This window comes from Gobio gobio (genome assembly GCF_949357685.1).
Source record: "Gobio gobio genome assembly, chromosome: 16".
Taxonomy (NCBI): Eukaryota; Metazoa; Chordata; class Actinopteri; order Cypriniformes; family Gobionidae; genus Gobio; species Gobio gobio.
In genome coordinates, this window is record NC_137109.1 from 26643561 (window position 1) to 26659008 (window position 15448).

A 15448-nucleotide genomic window follows, 5' to 3' on the forward strand; every position below is an offset into this window, starting at 1 on the left:
ATGACCATGGTAATAGCAGAAATAATCCACGGCTAGCTGTGCATTAAACAATTTTAATGCACTTCGCGGAGGCAACCACCCTCCGCTTCGAGTCCGGCGGTTCTTTGCCTCCATGACGTTTATTAAAATTGTTTAATGCACAGCAAGCCGTGCATTATCCATTACATAATGCACGACGTGGAGGAAAAGAACCACCCGATGCAATGCTGTGGATGGTTGCCTCTGTGGAGTGTATTAAAATAGCTTAAAGCACAGCTAGCTGTGGATTATCCCTTACATACTGTATATACCCTTTAGATCTTTAAGGTAGCCTAACCATTGCACCATTTCACTTTTTACAGTTTGAACTTTTATTGTAGAATTGTTTACTTTTACTGTAGAATTTTAAAGAAGCAGCCAAAAATTCTCACTTAGGATGGAGGCCTGAGAACAAGCAGTTCTGACTTTTGTTTGTTAATCAAACTGTTTGCAAAGAGATACTGGGGTCAGTCTGGACAAGGCCGAGGGTTCAGATGTTATCTCACACATGGGCATTGGCCATGAAGGGTGGCACAGTGTTGTCTTTTCATCATGTTTTGGAAGGCGTAGACGGCATTTAGCAAGCTTTTGCATGTTCTGCATTTTAACATGGGTTTGGGGTGTGAGTTAAGTAGAACGTTGCTCCCAAGAGTTATGCATGTTTATGAGTCACTTTTTTTTTGCACAGGTTGATGAGCCTTATTCTCAATTATCTTTCTTTTCAGATTCTGAGCAACACATTTATCACATTTTAGGAATCCAATGAGTCATAAAAAAGATTTCACTGAAGAATAAATATATATGCTATAAATATTTGGATGTATTGCACTATATTTAGAGCTCACCAAGTATGTTTAAATATTGAATTAGGGCTGTCAGTTTAATTATTTAAAAAACAAATATGCAATAAAATACTGAGTGCACTTGAATATATTGTGCAATCGCACCCATTGACCAGGCACCAGGAACACACCTTTTATTTAAATCCCCATGGATAATTCCCAAAAACACTGGCTCCCAGACACTATAGTGCAGATCATGAGCTGTTCAGCTTGGCATGTCTGGATCCATGTCTCTGCATGCCTGGAGATGTGGATTACATTTCTGCATATTAAGTAAATAGACTGGCATTTTAGAAATATGTCTGAGGGTTTAGTGGACAGGACTTATTGTTGGCAAGACCTCTGTTACTCTGTGTCCTACATACTATTAAACAGACACACCTTTCTTATCATTGTTCTATCAATAACACAATGTTCCTTTCTCAAGACATCAATGACCTTTGACCGAAACACAAATATGTCAGTATTTAGTCTGCAAGAAGCGTGAAATATGAAATATTATACTGTATAAGGAGGAGAGAAAGGAATAATCTCATCCATAAGACACTAGAGTGCCAATTTTGGAAAATTGCTGGGATCACAAAGAAAGTAAGCCTATCCCATGGCAGAGAGCAGTCCAACATGAAAGAGAATTGCCTTTCCTGTCATGGAAAACAAGAATGGGTCGGTGTACAGACAATGGCTATTTGATCATATTAAAACAGAGGACAGTTGAACTCTGTGTATTTAGTAACTGAGACTGTGAAGTGTCATTGGGATAGAGGTCCCACGCAGACTGCTCCTGTTTACATCCCGACACCAGGCTCATAAAGAAAAGCTAATTGTGTAGACTGTAACCTTTCACTGCCACGTATAAAACTGAGGACACCCCGATAAAGAAAATTAAACATTAACTGGCACACAAGAATCTTGTCTCAGTCCCAGTGAGGTTAAGAAGTATATTGTCCTGTCGTAAAACAGATTAGATGCAAAGCAACAACTTTATCGCATTATGGGAAGAACAGCCATTAATAAGATTCCACTGAAGAATCTATTTTTATTGCATATTATATTTATATTTATTGCATCAAATTTAGAGCTCACCAAGGACATTTAAATGTTTGGTCTGTTTTTTTTTTTTGTTTTTTTTAAATAAAAGTTTTTTTATTATTGTGATTAATTAATCTACATATCAATTCAATTATTAAAAGCTTTAGTCAATTTACAGCCTTACTTTTCATATTGTTCTCTTAAATGCAATAGCTTGAGATCCAACAGTTTTTTTTATATATATATTTTTGATATGTAATATGTCTCATTACTATGTCATGCTGTGCTCCTTTCATTAGTCATTCAGATTATGATGTTATTATTTACTGTATAATAGCTGTTTCAAATATGGATTTTATATGCCAGAGTAAAAATTATTTGCTGATTAATTGATATCTTGATGGTATTAGCGAATTTTACTATTACTACTACGGTCAAAACAAGCAATTGTCTTTCTATTAGAGAAAAAAAGTAGACAAGCTATTACTGTCAAATGTTACCTAAGACAGTATGACAGGCTGGCTATAAACATTTAATCCATACCTCTGCTAGATTGACACTAAATATTTCCAAAGTGATGTGCTTTATAACAAAAGCATATTAAATGCACTCTTATTATCTGGCTGCAAATGTAAATTAATACAGTTCAATCTTTTTGTAATGGCCCCCTTATCTGGCTTCATCTGAAAAAAAAATTCCACTATAGGCCACATCTCTAATTCTCTCGCAGACTAAACATTTCAAACACTATCGGATTTTAACAAACTATCCTGATGTCCATATACGTTTTTTTTCAGTTTGGAGAGCATGGTTTCATGGAAAAATGTGCTGGGAGCTTGATCCTGATTAGACGCTTTTGCCAAATACCTGCTCTGGATGGCTTAGAATCCATTTTTGACAGTTTAAAATGCTGTAGTACATCACAGTGGCTTGTTGAGATTTCGATGCATCCAGGGTTGCATTACATTGTATAAACATGCATATTACCTGGAAAGGAATTTGTTTTGCTGCATACTTCAGCTATGGGGTGAAAGACCATGCCAGAATGGTATGTAAATTGCTCATAGTTTGTAAATGAATGGGTGTTTTGCAAATCAGACTGGTTGGGGGAAAAAATCCACATGCACTTTCTGGCACAAAAAAATGCAGCATGTGTAGAGTATTCGCACAAAATCATTGCATGTACCTGATGAGTTGCAATGAATGTATTTAAGAAGTGAGAACTGCTATAAGGTGGACTGACTCAAGATCCTCTTAAGTTGCATGCGCGAAGGCATGTTTTTCATACCAATCTACACATTCCTGGAACCCTGCTGAGAACGTGAGCCACCCTGTTCTTAAATAACACAGTTGAGCATGGTCTTTAATCATGATTTTATCAGGAAGTGTAAATAACTGGTGTTCAGTGTTTGAATTGAGATTGCGTAACATTTATTTGTGTTGGCTGGTGGTTGGCAATTAATAAGTGATTAATTAAAACACCCAAATCAATTGAAATGAGCTTGAGACTCATTTGGTTCAAACAAAACAATAGTGTTACCAAAAACAAATCACTTAACATTATACTTAAAATCATGAATAGCCAGGAAGAGGCCAGAATTACATAAGTGAAAACCACAGAATGTTGTTGTCGTCAAAACTCAAACATTCTGACATTGGTCAGCAATCACAGCTCTGGCAGAGACTTTTACCTTTTTTATGATCTGAGCTAGATGTGTGTGCAAGAGCAGGTGTGTGATGCATGTGCTTGATTTGAGTTTATTCACATACCTGTGGAAGAACAACAGTATGGACAGCATGGTTTGGTCGATGTTGCTGTTGCAGATGCCCTCGTTGAGCAGGTAACAGGGGTCCCGAACCACCGACTCCAGTGAGTCCTGTCTCATGATGTTGTTGAGCTTATCTGTGTTTAGGTTCTGAAAGTGAAGCTGGTCTCGGAGCTGTCTGAAGTGGTTGACTGACGTAGGACTGCCCAGGCTCGGGTGGCCCGCTTGGCCCGGCTCAGGCTCGCAGCCATTGGCCAGATCCAGACAGCAGCTGCAGCAGTCCAAGCCGATGGGCGAACGGCACTCCTCGTTTGACATCAGGCGGGTCAGGTTCCCCACGAGGGAGTCAGACGGTGGCGGTGACAGGTTCTCCTCCACCTGCTCTAGGTGAACTCAGAGCAGACCTCCCTTCTTCTCAAGTCCACCTTCTGTGCGCAAGTGTATCAGGTGCCACGGGAGAAGCTGCTGTGAGTTGATCCTTCTCGACAGCGAGTGCAAGAGTGTGTGTGTGTGTGTGCACACTCAACACAGGTTTTTATAAGCTGGGCTGCCTGTTCGCTCGTAGTGATGCAGCAGGAATGCGTTTGAAAGAAAAACCAGAAGCTGCTCCTGTTTTTTTTTTGTTTTTGTTTTTGTTTTGTTTTCTTCTTGCTGTCCCTTGCCCCGCACTTTTCCCTGCCCCTGTGTGTGCATGCATACAGTGCAGACAGCGAGAGAGGAGGTGGAGGGATGGAGGAGAGGGCTGGACGGGAGGGAGGAGGAATCTTTCTGATTGGTAAAGCCGGCTGATCAGTTCACAAAAAGATCCCGCCCACTTTGTCAGGGAGGAGCAAGGTTAGGAAGGGAGTAAAAGCATGCTCTTTAACGTGCACTTCAGTGCTGCCAGGGGCGGAACCCTGAGAGAGAGCAAACACATAGTACTTCCCCTGTTTATATCACTGAATCAAATACAAATGCTGTTTTTTCCTTGCTGATTTGGTCTCACCTTCCTGAGGCTATTAAATTCAGGCTCGACTTGTACTCTTTGCGTGTTGCCGGTACAAAAACTGCTTGTGTGCAGTGTTCCGTATCCAATGATTCATCACTAAAAAGTTTCGATTAGTCTTTTACCAGTTCGCCTTTTACCTTTTTTCCCCTTTCCTTTTAACCCTTAAATGCATGACTGTTTCGCCAAACATTCTTACATATTCGGGGTCTTTAGCGACCCGGATCTATATCTAACATGGATAGATCTATACTGCCGTCCAAAGGCAAAGTGCAGTAACTACACATTTGGTCAAAATTCAGTTAAGACTTGAAATGGGCTTTGTGACATCTGTTCTGTCTTGTGACAAAGTTTGCTGGTTCAATTTTGTCCTGTTTTAGAGAAACGAGCGTGTCAAAATTGCAGTAACTACAAAATCCAAGCCAATACCAAGGCAAACCGCAGTAAGTGATGTTACTGCGTTCTAGCTTTGTTTCCCCGTTTTTGACACCGCAGATACTGCGGTTTCAGCCTCGTCACGATCGGGATTGTAACTTATGCGGTTTGCCCCGATCGTAACACACAGAAACAATCCCGCAGCCATATGATGGTTGAACTCGCGTTAAAACGCAAATATTCAAAGACTGGTAAGGAAGATAGCAAAATAAAACTCATAGTAAGGCAACTGACAGCTTTATAATCAGTTAACATTGACTAGCCAGCCGCTAGCAAATTTTGATGTACCTGTGCTGCTCTATTAAAGGCAATATCCTCTGACAACGTAATGATAATCCGATTTAATCACGTTGGTGTTTGTTGATTCGAACATCTCTCCGTTTCAGGCAGCTAATCCAATTGTATTGACAGGGGTTACTCCTTCAAAAGTTAGCTGGGTCTGGTAAAGTTATCTTGTTAGACAAAGTTACTGTAAAAGTTAGCGGCGCCAGTCAGCAGGTGACAACCGGACGAGCGCAGCCGGGCCGACAGCAAGCACACTAGGTGAAAAAGTACACTTGCATAATGTACTGAAAGTACTCTATTTTCACGCACAAATTTCGTAGGCTACTTAATATACACAAAAAAAAAAGTGCCTATCAGTTTTTTGGATTTCACAGATAGGCTAGCTAAGAATACATAATAATTATATTTTAATTATTAATTATAGCTTTAAGGGTGTAGATAGCATAAATAGGAAATGTACATGTTTGAGAATAGCTTAGAAGTTAGGCTAAAGGGAGAAGAAATATGTAAGTTAACTTACTCTCTAACCTCTAATTCTAGGAAATTATGTATGGCCATATTAAAGGGATAGTTCAACCGAAAATGAAAATTCTGTATTATATAAAGTTTATTATTACTATAAACATGTATTAAGAAGCATGAAAAAAAGTTGGATGAACACATTTAGTTTGTAGATACTGCACTTTGCCTTTGCAATAGTGTTTTAGTTGTTTAAGGTCATCCAAAGGCAGAGTGCAGTATCTGGATTTTGGGGGTCAAAGATCACATCGGTGGTTATGGTTTTTATCTATAAAAAATGTATTCCTAAGAAGGCAAAACATGAATGCATTACCAATAATCTATCTACAACATGTTTGACTGGCTGGTGTAAAAACTTTAAAGCCATTTTTCTCAGTTTCAATGTTTGCGTAGTTACTGCACTTAGCCTTTGTAGGGCAGTATACCTGTCGCAATAATATATAAAACTCCTGATATTAGAGAGTAATTAACAATTACAGAAGAAAATAAAATAAAACATATTTTGTTACCTTTTGGAGCTTGGAAGGGTTCAGTTTGAGCAGACCATCTTTTTATACCATCATCACAGTCCTCATCAGAGCTCATTTCCCAGTACATTCAGCATTTGGATCATATTCGCGATCTCACGCATATTCTCAAAGCTAATTTTCAACACCATCGAAATAAATATTTTGATCACTGACAGCTTCCTTCACCATATCCATCATCAAGTGATAGTGACACTATAATATTTGATTGTGTTCAGTACTTGCTCTGCAGTAAATCGCTGAGCCATTTCAAGTTTTGCAGATTATAATTTTTATTGTTTCGTTTTCTGTCTCAGGTAACTATGAGTGAAACGTCACTTCATCATTGAGTATCAGACATTGCCACCTTGTGGGATAAAGGTCAATTGCACTTTTTTGTCATTTTAGATTAATTTATTATTGTGCAGAAAAAATAAAGTACAATCTTACACACCTCGGGTCATTAGCGACCCTATACAATTTTGACAAAAAACTAGTGGAAAAACAGGCATTCAATTATAATTTTTTGTGTAAAAAATGTGTTTAATTGTTTAAAATGGATTGATTGAGGAATACTAAGAAGGTTGATGTCTAACTTTAAAAAATGAATGAGGAGGAGGGTTATGAATGACATCTCGGGTCACTAAAGACCCGAGGTATGCATTTAAGGGTTAAAGATACCAGCTTAAGTACCAGTATCTACAAAATGTCACTTCAGACCTTAATTTAGTTTGAAGACAGTATTATGCTGCATTCCATTTGCCTGGAAAGAGGGATGTAGGAGCTGGGAATACTTCTGAGGGGACAGAGTTCTAGTAAACAGAAAACTAAGATTGACACGTTCAGGATAACTGTTGTTGTGCTTGCTCTTTCAGAATACAAACACATAAAAAGTTTTATTTTTTTTTTTACAGATAATGCCGAAGTCCAGAAATAGAGGTTGAACTGTACTGTGACTGTGTTTATTGAGACACAGACAAACAGTAGGACGTGATAATAAACAATATTTTACAAGTGTTTCAGTACAGTTGATGCACCAAGCAACCAAATTGGATTCTGAAGGGTTGTTGCACATTCCCCAGTCATTTCCCACATCCAAGGAAAAATGGAATGCACCATTTTTCCAAGCATCCCAAACAAATGCTCAGGCATCATTAGTTAAAGATTAAAGTTCAGTAATCAATATAATTTGTCTATTAGATTCTTATTTCAGGGAGAGATTTTGACGGTCTGTTTATCTGAACCAGATTAAGAACTTTGAGTAAATAGGATTCTATCATGTTGCTTAACATGATAAAGTAGAAATGCTGACTTAATGCAACACAGTGTGCTCTAAAAATCATTCAGTGGTCAATAAATTCTCAGAACACTTTCCGATGTTCCATTGATTTCTTAAATATGTAAAATGTGATTTCATCACATTTTTAGCTGGACTGAAATTCAGTCAAAGACCAAATATTTGTATAGGGGCAGTTTTAAACTTTAAATTTTAAAAGTCTGATAATTCTTGTGCATAGGCTAATATGCTGATTAATTATGCACTTGTGTTATATCTGTAGTGCAGAGCTCATCAATTCAATGCATTGTGCTCCTTTAATAACATGTTAAATGCCTTTTTGGATCATCTCTTGAAATGTAATTTATTGTGTAATAAGACTTACCAAAAGCCCCTTAATAGGAGTTCAAGAAATTTAATTTAGCAGAGAATAGGTGAATTAGGATTGCTTTATTGAGTGTGTAAAGTGGTTGAGACACGTTAGGGCCATTTAAGGACTTTGCCAGTGGGGTCATATCAGTTGATTATTTGGCCCTCTGCTGGCAGAAGCAGTGAAATGCAGATAAAGAATTGACTGTGGGATATGAAATGGTTCCATTAAATGCTGAATAAGCTCTCTGAGTCCAAGTGTTTAAGTTTTGTAACACAATCTGAGAACAAAAAACATCAAATGCATCATAAGGCAGATTGTTTTAAAGACAAATAGTTTCTTGTATAGGCTTGGTGAATGCAATCTGTCATCAGAGAACACTGTTTACCGTACTGCAAAAAGAGATGCACTGTCAGATTAAAAAAAACCTGACCTGGCATTTAGCATTCTGTTTTATCCTAGTAATCCCAGAAACTTGCTCTGTATTAAAAGGCAGCACAACAGGACAATTCATTAATTTCATAAAAATATTAAATTATATGAAACGGCATCCTTAGTATTATATATATATATATATATATATATATATATATATATATATATATATATATATATATATATATATATATATATATATATATAAAACATTTTTTGAAGGCACAATAAGGCACAAACATTTCTTAATCAGTATTTTGCCATATTTTCCAGTAAAAATACCTCAATATCCTTAAAACAAGATACATAATCAGTTATTCAATTGCTTGACTTAGATAGTTTATCTTTAACTGTTAATTTGTGTCAAAGTGTTGTTGTTTTTTGCCTTTTTGTAACTATAAATCTATTCAAATTAAAATTCAGTTAGGATAAAAACAAGAACATTACCAATAAGCTAAGAAAAATTATTCAAACTGTATTGAATACTCTTATTCATATAGCACTACCACTCATCCATTATTGCTTGAATCTTCTTTCTTTAAAAAAAGAAAGAAAAGAAAGACATAAAATAAGTAAATACAAATTATTAATTTAAGTTAAATAAGTTAGTTAGTTAGTTAGTTAGTTAGTTAGTTAGTTAGTTAGTTAGTTAGTTAGTTAGTTAGTTAGTTAGTTAGTTAGTTAGTTAGTGTTACGTGTGAGCAGGGATGACGCTGAGTGAGAATCCAAATGCAGCTTGAATGATTTAATAACAAACAACATCAACAGAAAATCCACAACGACAGGAACACACATACAGGAGTAACGACCGACACCCAACAACTGTAGCACAGAGGTTTAAATACACAGTGCAAACAAGCTTAACAAATGAACAAGACACACCTGGGGGGACTAATCAACATGAAAACCTACAAACAACAAGACAGGAAAACACTGGCTAGGATCATGACAGTTAGTTATTTCACAAGTTAAAGGGTTAGTTCACCCAAAAATGAAAATTCTGTCATTAATTTGACACCTGTAAGACCTCCGTTCATCTTCGGAAACAGAAATGAAGATATTTTAGTTGAAATCTGATGGCTCTGAAAGGCCTCCATTGGCACAATGGCACTTTACACTCTCAAGACCCTTAAAAGGTACTAAAGACGTCTTTACAAAGTCCATCTCACTACAGTGGTTTTAAAATAACTATGAATCAGCGAGAATAGTTTTTGTGCGCAAAAAAACCCTAAATAACGACTTACATAGTGATGACAATTTCAAAACAAGGCATCATGAAGCTTCGAAGCTTTATGAATCAGCGAGTCAAATCAGCGGTTTGAATCGCCAAATTTCAGCAGTTTGGCGGTTTGACACGCGATCCGAATCATCATTCGGCTCACTGATTCATAACGCTTCGAAGCTTCATGATGCCGTGTTTTGAAATCGTCATCACTATGTAAGTCGTTATTTAGGGTTTTTTTGCGCACAAAAACTATTCTCGCCGATTCATAAAGTTATTTTAGAACCACTGTAGTGAGATGGACTTTGTAACGACGTCTTTAGTACCTTTTAAGGGTCTTGAGAGTGAACCGTGCCATTGTGCCAATGGAGGCCTTTCAGAGCCATCAGATTTCAACTAAAATATCTTCATTTCTGTTCCGAAGATGAATGGAGGTCTTACGGGTGTCGAACGACGTGAGGGTAAGTAATTAATGACAGAATTTTCATTTTTGGGTGAACTAACCCTTTAAAGAAAGAAAAAAGTTTTCTTATATTAATACTTTTATTCAGTAAAGACATGAATTCGATGAAAACTGCCAATTGTTAGCAGGGTGCAGACAGACAAATGAAGATCAGGAATAAAGTTCAAATGCAGAGTTTAATAACAATCCAACAGGTAATACATTCACAAACTTTAACGTAAACGACACCGGACAAACACTGAGTGAACATAAGGAACTAAAACACCCAAGGTGATGAACTAAGTAACGAACAGAAGTGAGGATTATTAGTGTCCATGGAAACTAATGAGTGGTGGGGGAACTTGAACAAAAGAACACAAGTGCCTAATGAAAACAAACTAGAAGTCCATAAAAACGAAACTAAGAATAAAAACAACTGAATAAGTGCAGATCCTGGAAGGCGCAATCTCACGGTGTGGAGAGGAGAAGGAGGCGCCTAAGGAAGCAGACGAGGAGGCAGTGAAGGGATGGTCACAGGAGGTGGCGAAGGGACGGTGATGGAGGATGGTGAAACCCCGGCAGCAATGATGGATGATGCCCGCTTATGCAGACCCAGCAGGGATGACAGCCCATGGTGGAGTCGACGGAGGGGGAAGCCAAGATGCCCGAGGGACGACCGACGGAGCAGGAGCTGATGGATCCCAGGGTGCAGACAGAAAGCGTCCGCCTGCCGCAAGAAAGCAGCCTGTGACGAGAGCGCTTACCATCGCCCCGGACCCGACGCCCCAATATGAATCTGACCAGGGATGTGAGCCGGCAACAACCGCAGCAGATGGGATTTTGGTGCAGCTGGACAACGAGGACTGGCTAGTAGACTGGGACTCGGATGTACTATTTCCCACCCTATCCCACCCTGCGTTATCTGTACTCTTCTCATCATCAATTCAGCCCAGTATAATGCCCATGTAATCATCCTGTATGAAGACTGAAGAGTCATCACTGCTCCCGCCCAGCCTCCCTTTCGCACCTCCACAGCAGAGCTCAGCCACTCCTTCAGCCTCACTTCAGCTGGTTCCCTTCAGCCCTTTGTCTTCCCCTCTGACGCCTTGTGGCTTGAAGAAGCCTCAGGTCTTACGGTCACCAGCCTCGGCGAAACAAGAGGATCCTTCGGCTACGCCTCAGTCTGCTGATCCCTTCACTCCACCTCAGCCCCTCGACTTGGCTCCTCCCACCCTTGGCTCCACCAAAGACCCTCGGACTTGCGGCTCCACAAGGTTCCCCTGTCTCTCTGGCTTTACCTCAGTCAGCCGTCGCCCTGCCTGCACTTACAAGCCATCTGCTGCGCTCCATCTATCCACCCCTTCGGCTCCAGTGGGCTCCGTCCTCCATCCAGCTCTGCCTCGGTCACACCGGCTCCGCCTTAGTCCTCGGGCACTCTAGTTCCACATCAGAAGCTCGTCACCATGGCTCTGCCTTGGTCTCCAGTGTCAGTGGTGTCGCTCGGTCCCATTGGCTCTCTGTCGGCACCCTGGGCTCCACCTCCATTGGTAGCTTCTTTGTCGGTCGGCCAACGGATTTCATCAGCCAAAACTCCATCATGGATACTCCCTCCATCGACTCCGCCGTGGGCTTTCATTCTGGCAGTGCTCTAGGTCACCATCTGGCCACTCTTCCCCTCTTCGCCTCCCTGGATACTACCCCCATCATCACCACCTTGGTCCTTTCCACCGGCCCTTCCACCACCCATTCGTCTAACCCTCGAAACCAGGGAGGCAAAGAAGGAAGGAGTGGCCAGATGGTGACCTAGAGCACAGCCAGGGTGAAAGCCTAAGGCAGAGGGAGGATCCCTGATGGAGTTTTGGCTGACATATCCGGGAGACGACCGACAAAAGAAGCCGCCGATGGAGGTGGAGCCCAGGGCACCGACAGAGCCGACAGAGAGCCATCAGAGAGCCGGTGGGGACCCAAGCGACACTGCTGACACTTAGAGACCAAGGCAGAGCCTAATTAGTTCTCATTTGTCCGGTCACGTTAATGTTAGTGTTGTGTTTGCTCGCCTGCCTTTTGTATTGTTTGCTGGTGTGTATTATTAAAGCCTTTTTTAACCTGATCTACATTCTCCTGTTCTTCCTACAACCCAGAGTGGCAGCAGTAAAGACATTTTTCATTACGGAAAGTTTTATTTCAAATAAATGCAGTTTTTTTTTTCTTTCTGTTAACCAAAGAATCCACAAAAATATTAAGCAGCAAAAATTATTTTCAATATTGATAATAAGAACCATTATTAATAATTGAGCGACAATAATAATTGATAACAACTGAGCAGCATATCAGCATGTTAGAATGATTTCTGAAGGACCATGTGACGCTGAAGACTGGAGTAATGATGCTGAAAGTTCAGCTTTGCATTACAGGAATATGCAGAATACATATGGAGGGAAAATATTATACATACAGCATATACAGTATATATGGTGGAATATTTTAATTGGTTTTTCCCAGTCTCAGTAGTCCCAATCCTTCCCTGCTGTACTATTACACTGGGCCTGGGGAGAATAAAATGTCATGTGACACCAGTGGGTTACATATGCATGAGGGTGTGTATGAGTGAAATATAAATGTTCTCTTTGAATGTTACCTAATGTGTACACTTTACATTGATTCTTTGATTGAACACATGCTAACTACTAAGACAACAGTCACTGTTGTCCAGGCAAATATGCTGGGCTGTGCTTGGAAAACAGGCCTTTTCTTGTTATTATTGATTAATTTTCATTATCATAGATAATATTTAAATCAATAAAATGGTGGGATACCAAAGATGATTTCAAAGAATTCTGTGCAAGTCATGCAACTGTCTCAAAGCTTGCAGAGATGTAGACATTGCTTCGTACCAATCTTGCATTGATCAATCCAGGTCACAATTCAGGTGAGCAATAAACTACACATTATCACTTCCATGTTTAGAGTAGTCCACTCTTCTAAAATGTCCAAATTATTTATTTTCCAGCTTGTGAATGCCACATGATCAGTCAATAAGTTCTAAAATGACTGATATCTTTTTGCCCGTTATCCACAGACCAACTGTTTTCTTTCTGCAGAGTCAGTACAAAAAAACATACAGTGCCTATCCTGAATGCTGACGGGTCAATACAGCGTTCCAACTGTGCTAAAATACACAAAACACCTGTTCACCTGTCAGGGACTATATCCTTTAGCAGAAAGGTAGAGCTTAATGAACATTACTAATAAAATATACTTTAATGAAAATTGGCATCCTTAGTATTTTTTTTTAAATATTGTGTATCATTTTAAAGCAGCAAGGCACAAAATCATTTCTTAATCAGTATTTCGTCATGTTTTCCAGTAAAAGTATCTAAATATCCTTAAAACAAGATACATTCCCCTGAAAAGCAGTTGCTTGACTTGCCTTTAGATAGTATATCTTGAGCTGTTTATTTTTGTTACCCTATTAGTAAAGTTTTTTTTTCTATGACATAACAAGAATGTTTTACCAATAAGCTAAAAAAAAAAAAAGAATTCAAGATATGATTAATACTCATAATATTCATAATATAGCACTACCACTATCCATTATTGTGTAAAACTTAGGCAGTCTGTTAAGAAATTAATAATTAATGCATTAATAATCCTTAAAACACTTTTCCTGTGGGCTTTAAGCTTGAAGCTCTGCTGCAAGGTTTTGCTGCCACCTTTTGGAGTGAAAGTTTAGTTACATTTAAGGTTAACTAACCCATTTATATAATATTTTGTGTGTATGATTTTGGGACATGGACAGAAATTCTATTTAATTCACATTTATTTGTATAGCGCTTTTCACAATACATATTATTTCAAAGCAGCTTTACAGAAAATGCATGTGTCTACATTACAGTCAGGACAGAGATGGCAACGATCCCTGGTACAAAATGTACTCATCACATGCAGTCAAAGTCCCTATAACAGCATTTGATTTCAGATCTCCTTGTTCATAGTTCAGAGTGCATACGACAGAGCCAAGTGCTTAACACAGCCTTTCCTGGACAAATAAAAATGTATTATAATTATATTATATATAATCATATATTAAAACACTTCATATAATGATATATATGAAGTAAAACATGTAAATGAAAGGAATGTGTGTGTACATGTTTTCTATCCCGGTGGGGACTTAAGCTTGAATGCACACTGATTCGTGGCGACTCAAGTCACCGTGGGGAACTAAATTGAGGTCCCCATGAGGAAACAAGCTTATAAATCATATACACTGAACAAAATTATAAACGCAACACTTTTGTTCTTGCCCCCATTTTTCATGAGCTGAACTCAAAGATCTAAGATTTTGTCTGTGTACACAAAAGGCCTATTTCTCTCAAATATTGTTCACAAATCTGTCTAAATTTGTGTTAGTGAGCACTTCTCCTTTGCCGAGATAATCCATCCACCTCACAGGTGTGGCATATCAAGATGCTTATTAGACAGCATGATTATTGCACAGGTGTGCAACTTGGCTGGCCACGATAAAAGGCCACTCTAAAATGTGCAGTTTTATCACACAGCCCAATGCCACAGATGTCGCAAGTTTTGAGGGAGCGTGCAATTGGCATGCTGACTGCAGGAATGTCCACCAGAGCTGTTGCTCGTGTATTGAATGTTCATTTCTCTACCATAAGCCATCTCCAAATGCGTTTCAGAGAATTTGGAAGTAGGGGAACGCAGGGCACAACCTAACGCGGGTTTAGTTGTAACACGCATGTTTTAACCCTTTCCACACATGCAAGATTGACAAAACTTAGTGTATTTACAAGTCGCCATATCAACATTATTTAGAGAAAAAAATAGCGGCAAAATTAAAAAATCTCTGGAAGATATTACTGAACATGTATTTAACCATAGCAAAAGTGAATTTCTTACCTAAGTTTAGTTTTCATCTCTGTTTTTTGTGTTTATTTAAAATAAGACAAATCCGCTATTATTTTAATCTTATATCTGTTATTTAACAGTTGAGATCGTTCTTCATGCGGGAAGGGGAAAAACAGTGGACTAAGCCATCACTCCCAGAATCTGGCCCACTGAACGCAGCCCGGGATTGGGAAATGCGGGTAGACCTTTAACAGAGGCTCACCTTCCCAAACGAAATTGCAGCAACCAACCTGCGCCCAGACCTTGTCCTTTGGTCCAAGTCCTGCCGGCGTGTCTTCATCGTTGAAATGACTGTCCTGTCATGGGAGGATGCCATCGACGAGGCATTTGAGCGGAAGAGACTGCGATATGCCAATTTAGCAGCTGAAGCAGAGGGGCGGGGCTGGAACGTG

General features: G+C 39.2%; 1 protein-coding gene across 1 annotated transcript in view; it reads right to left on the reverse strand.

The window, feature by feature from the left end:
- tsc22d3 (TSC22 domain family, member 3) overlaps positions 1-4363 on the reverse strand; it is a 43323-nt gene extending 38960 nt beyond the window's left edge. The window contains exon 1 of the mRNA XM_079838616.1: positions 3660-4363. Coding sequence (XP_079694742.1) covers positions 3660-3973 — 314 coding nt within the window. The 5' untranslated portion in view covers positions 3974-4363. The remainder of the gene's footprint in view (positions 1-3659) is intronic.
- Positions 4364-15448: the final 11085 nt, after the last annotated feature.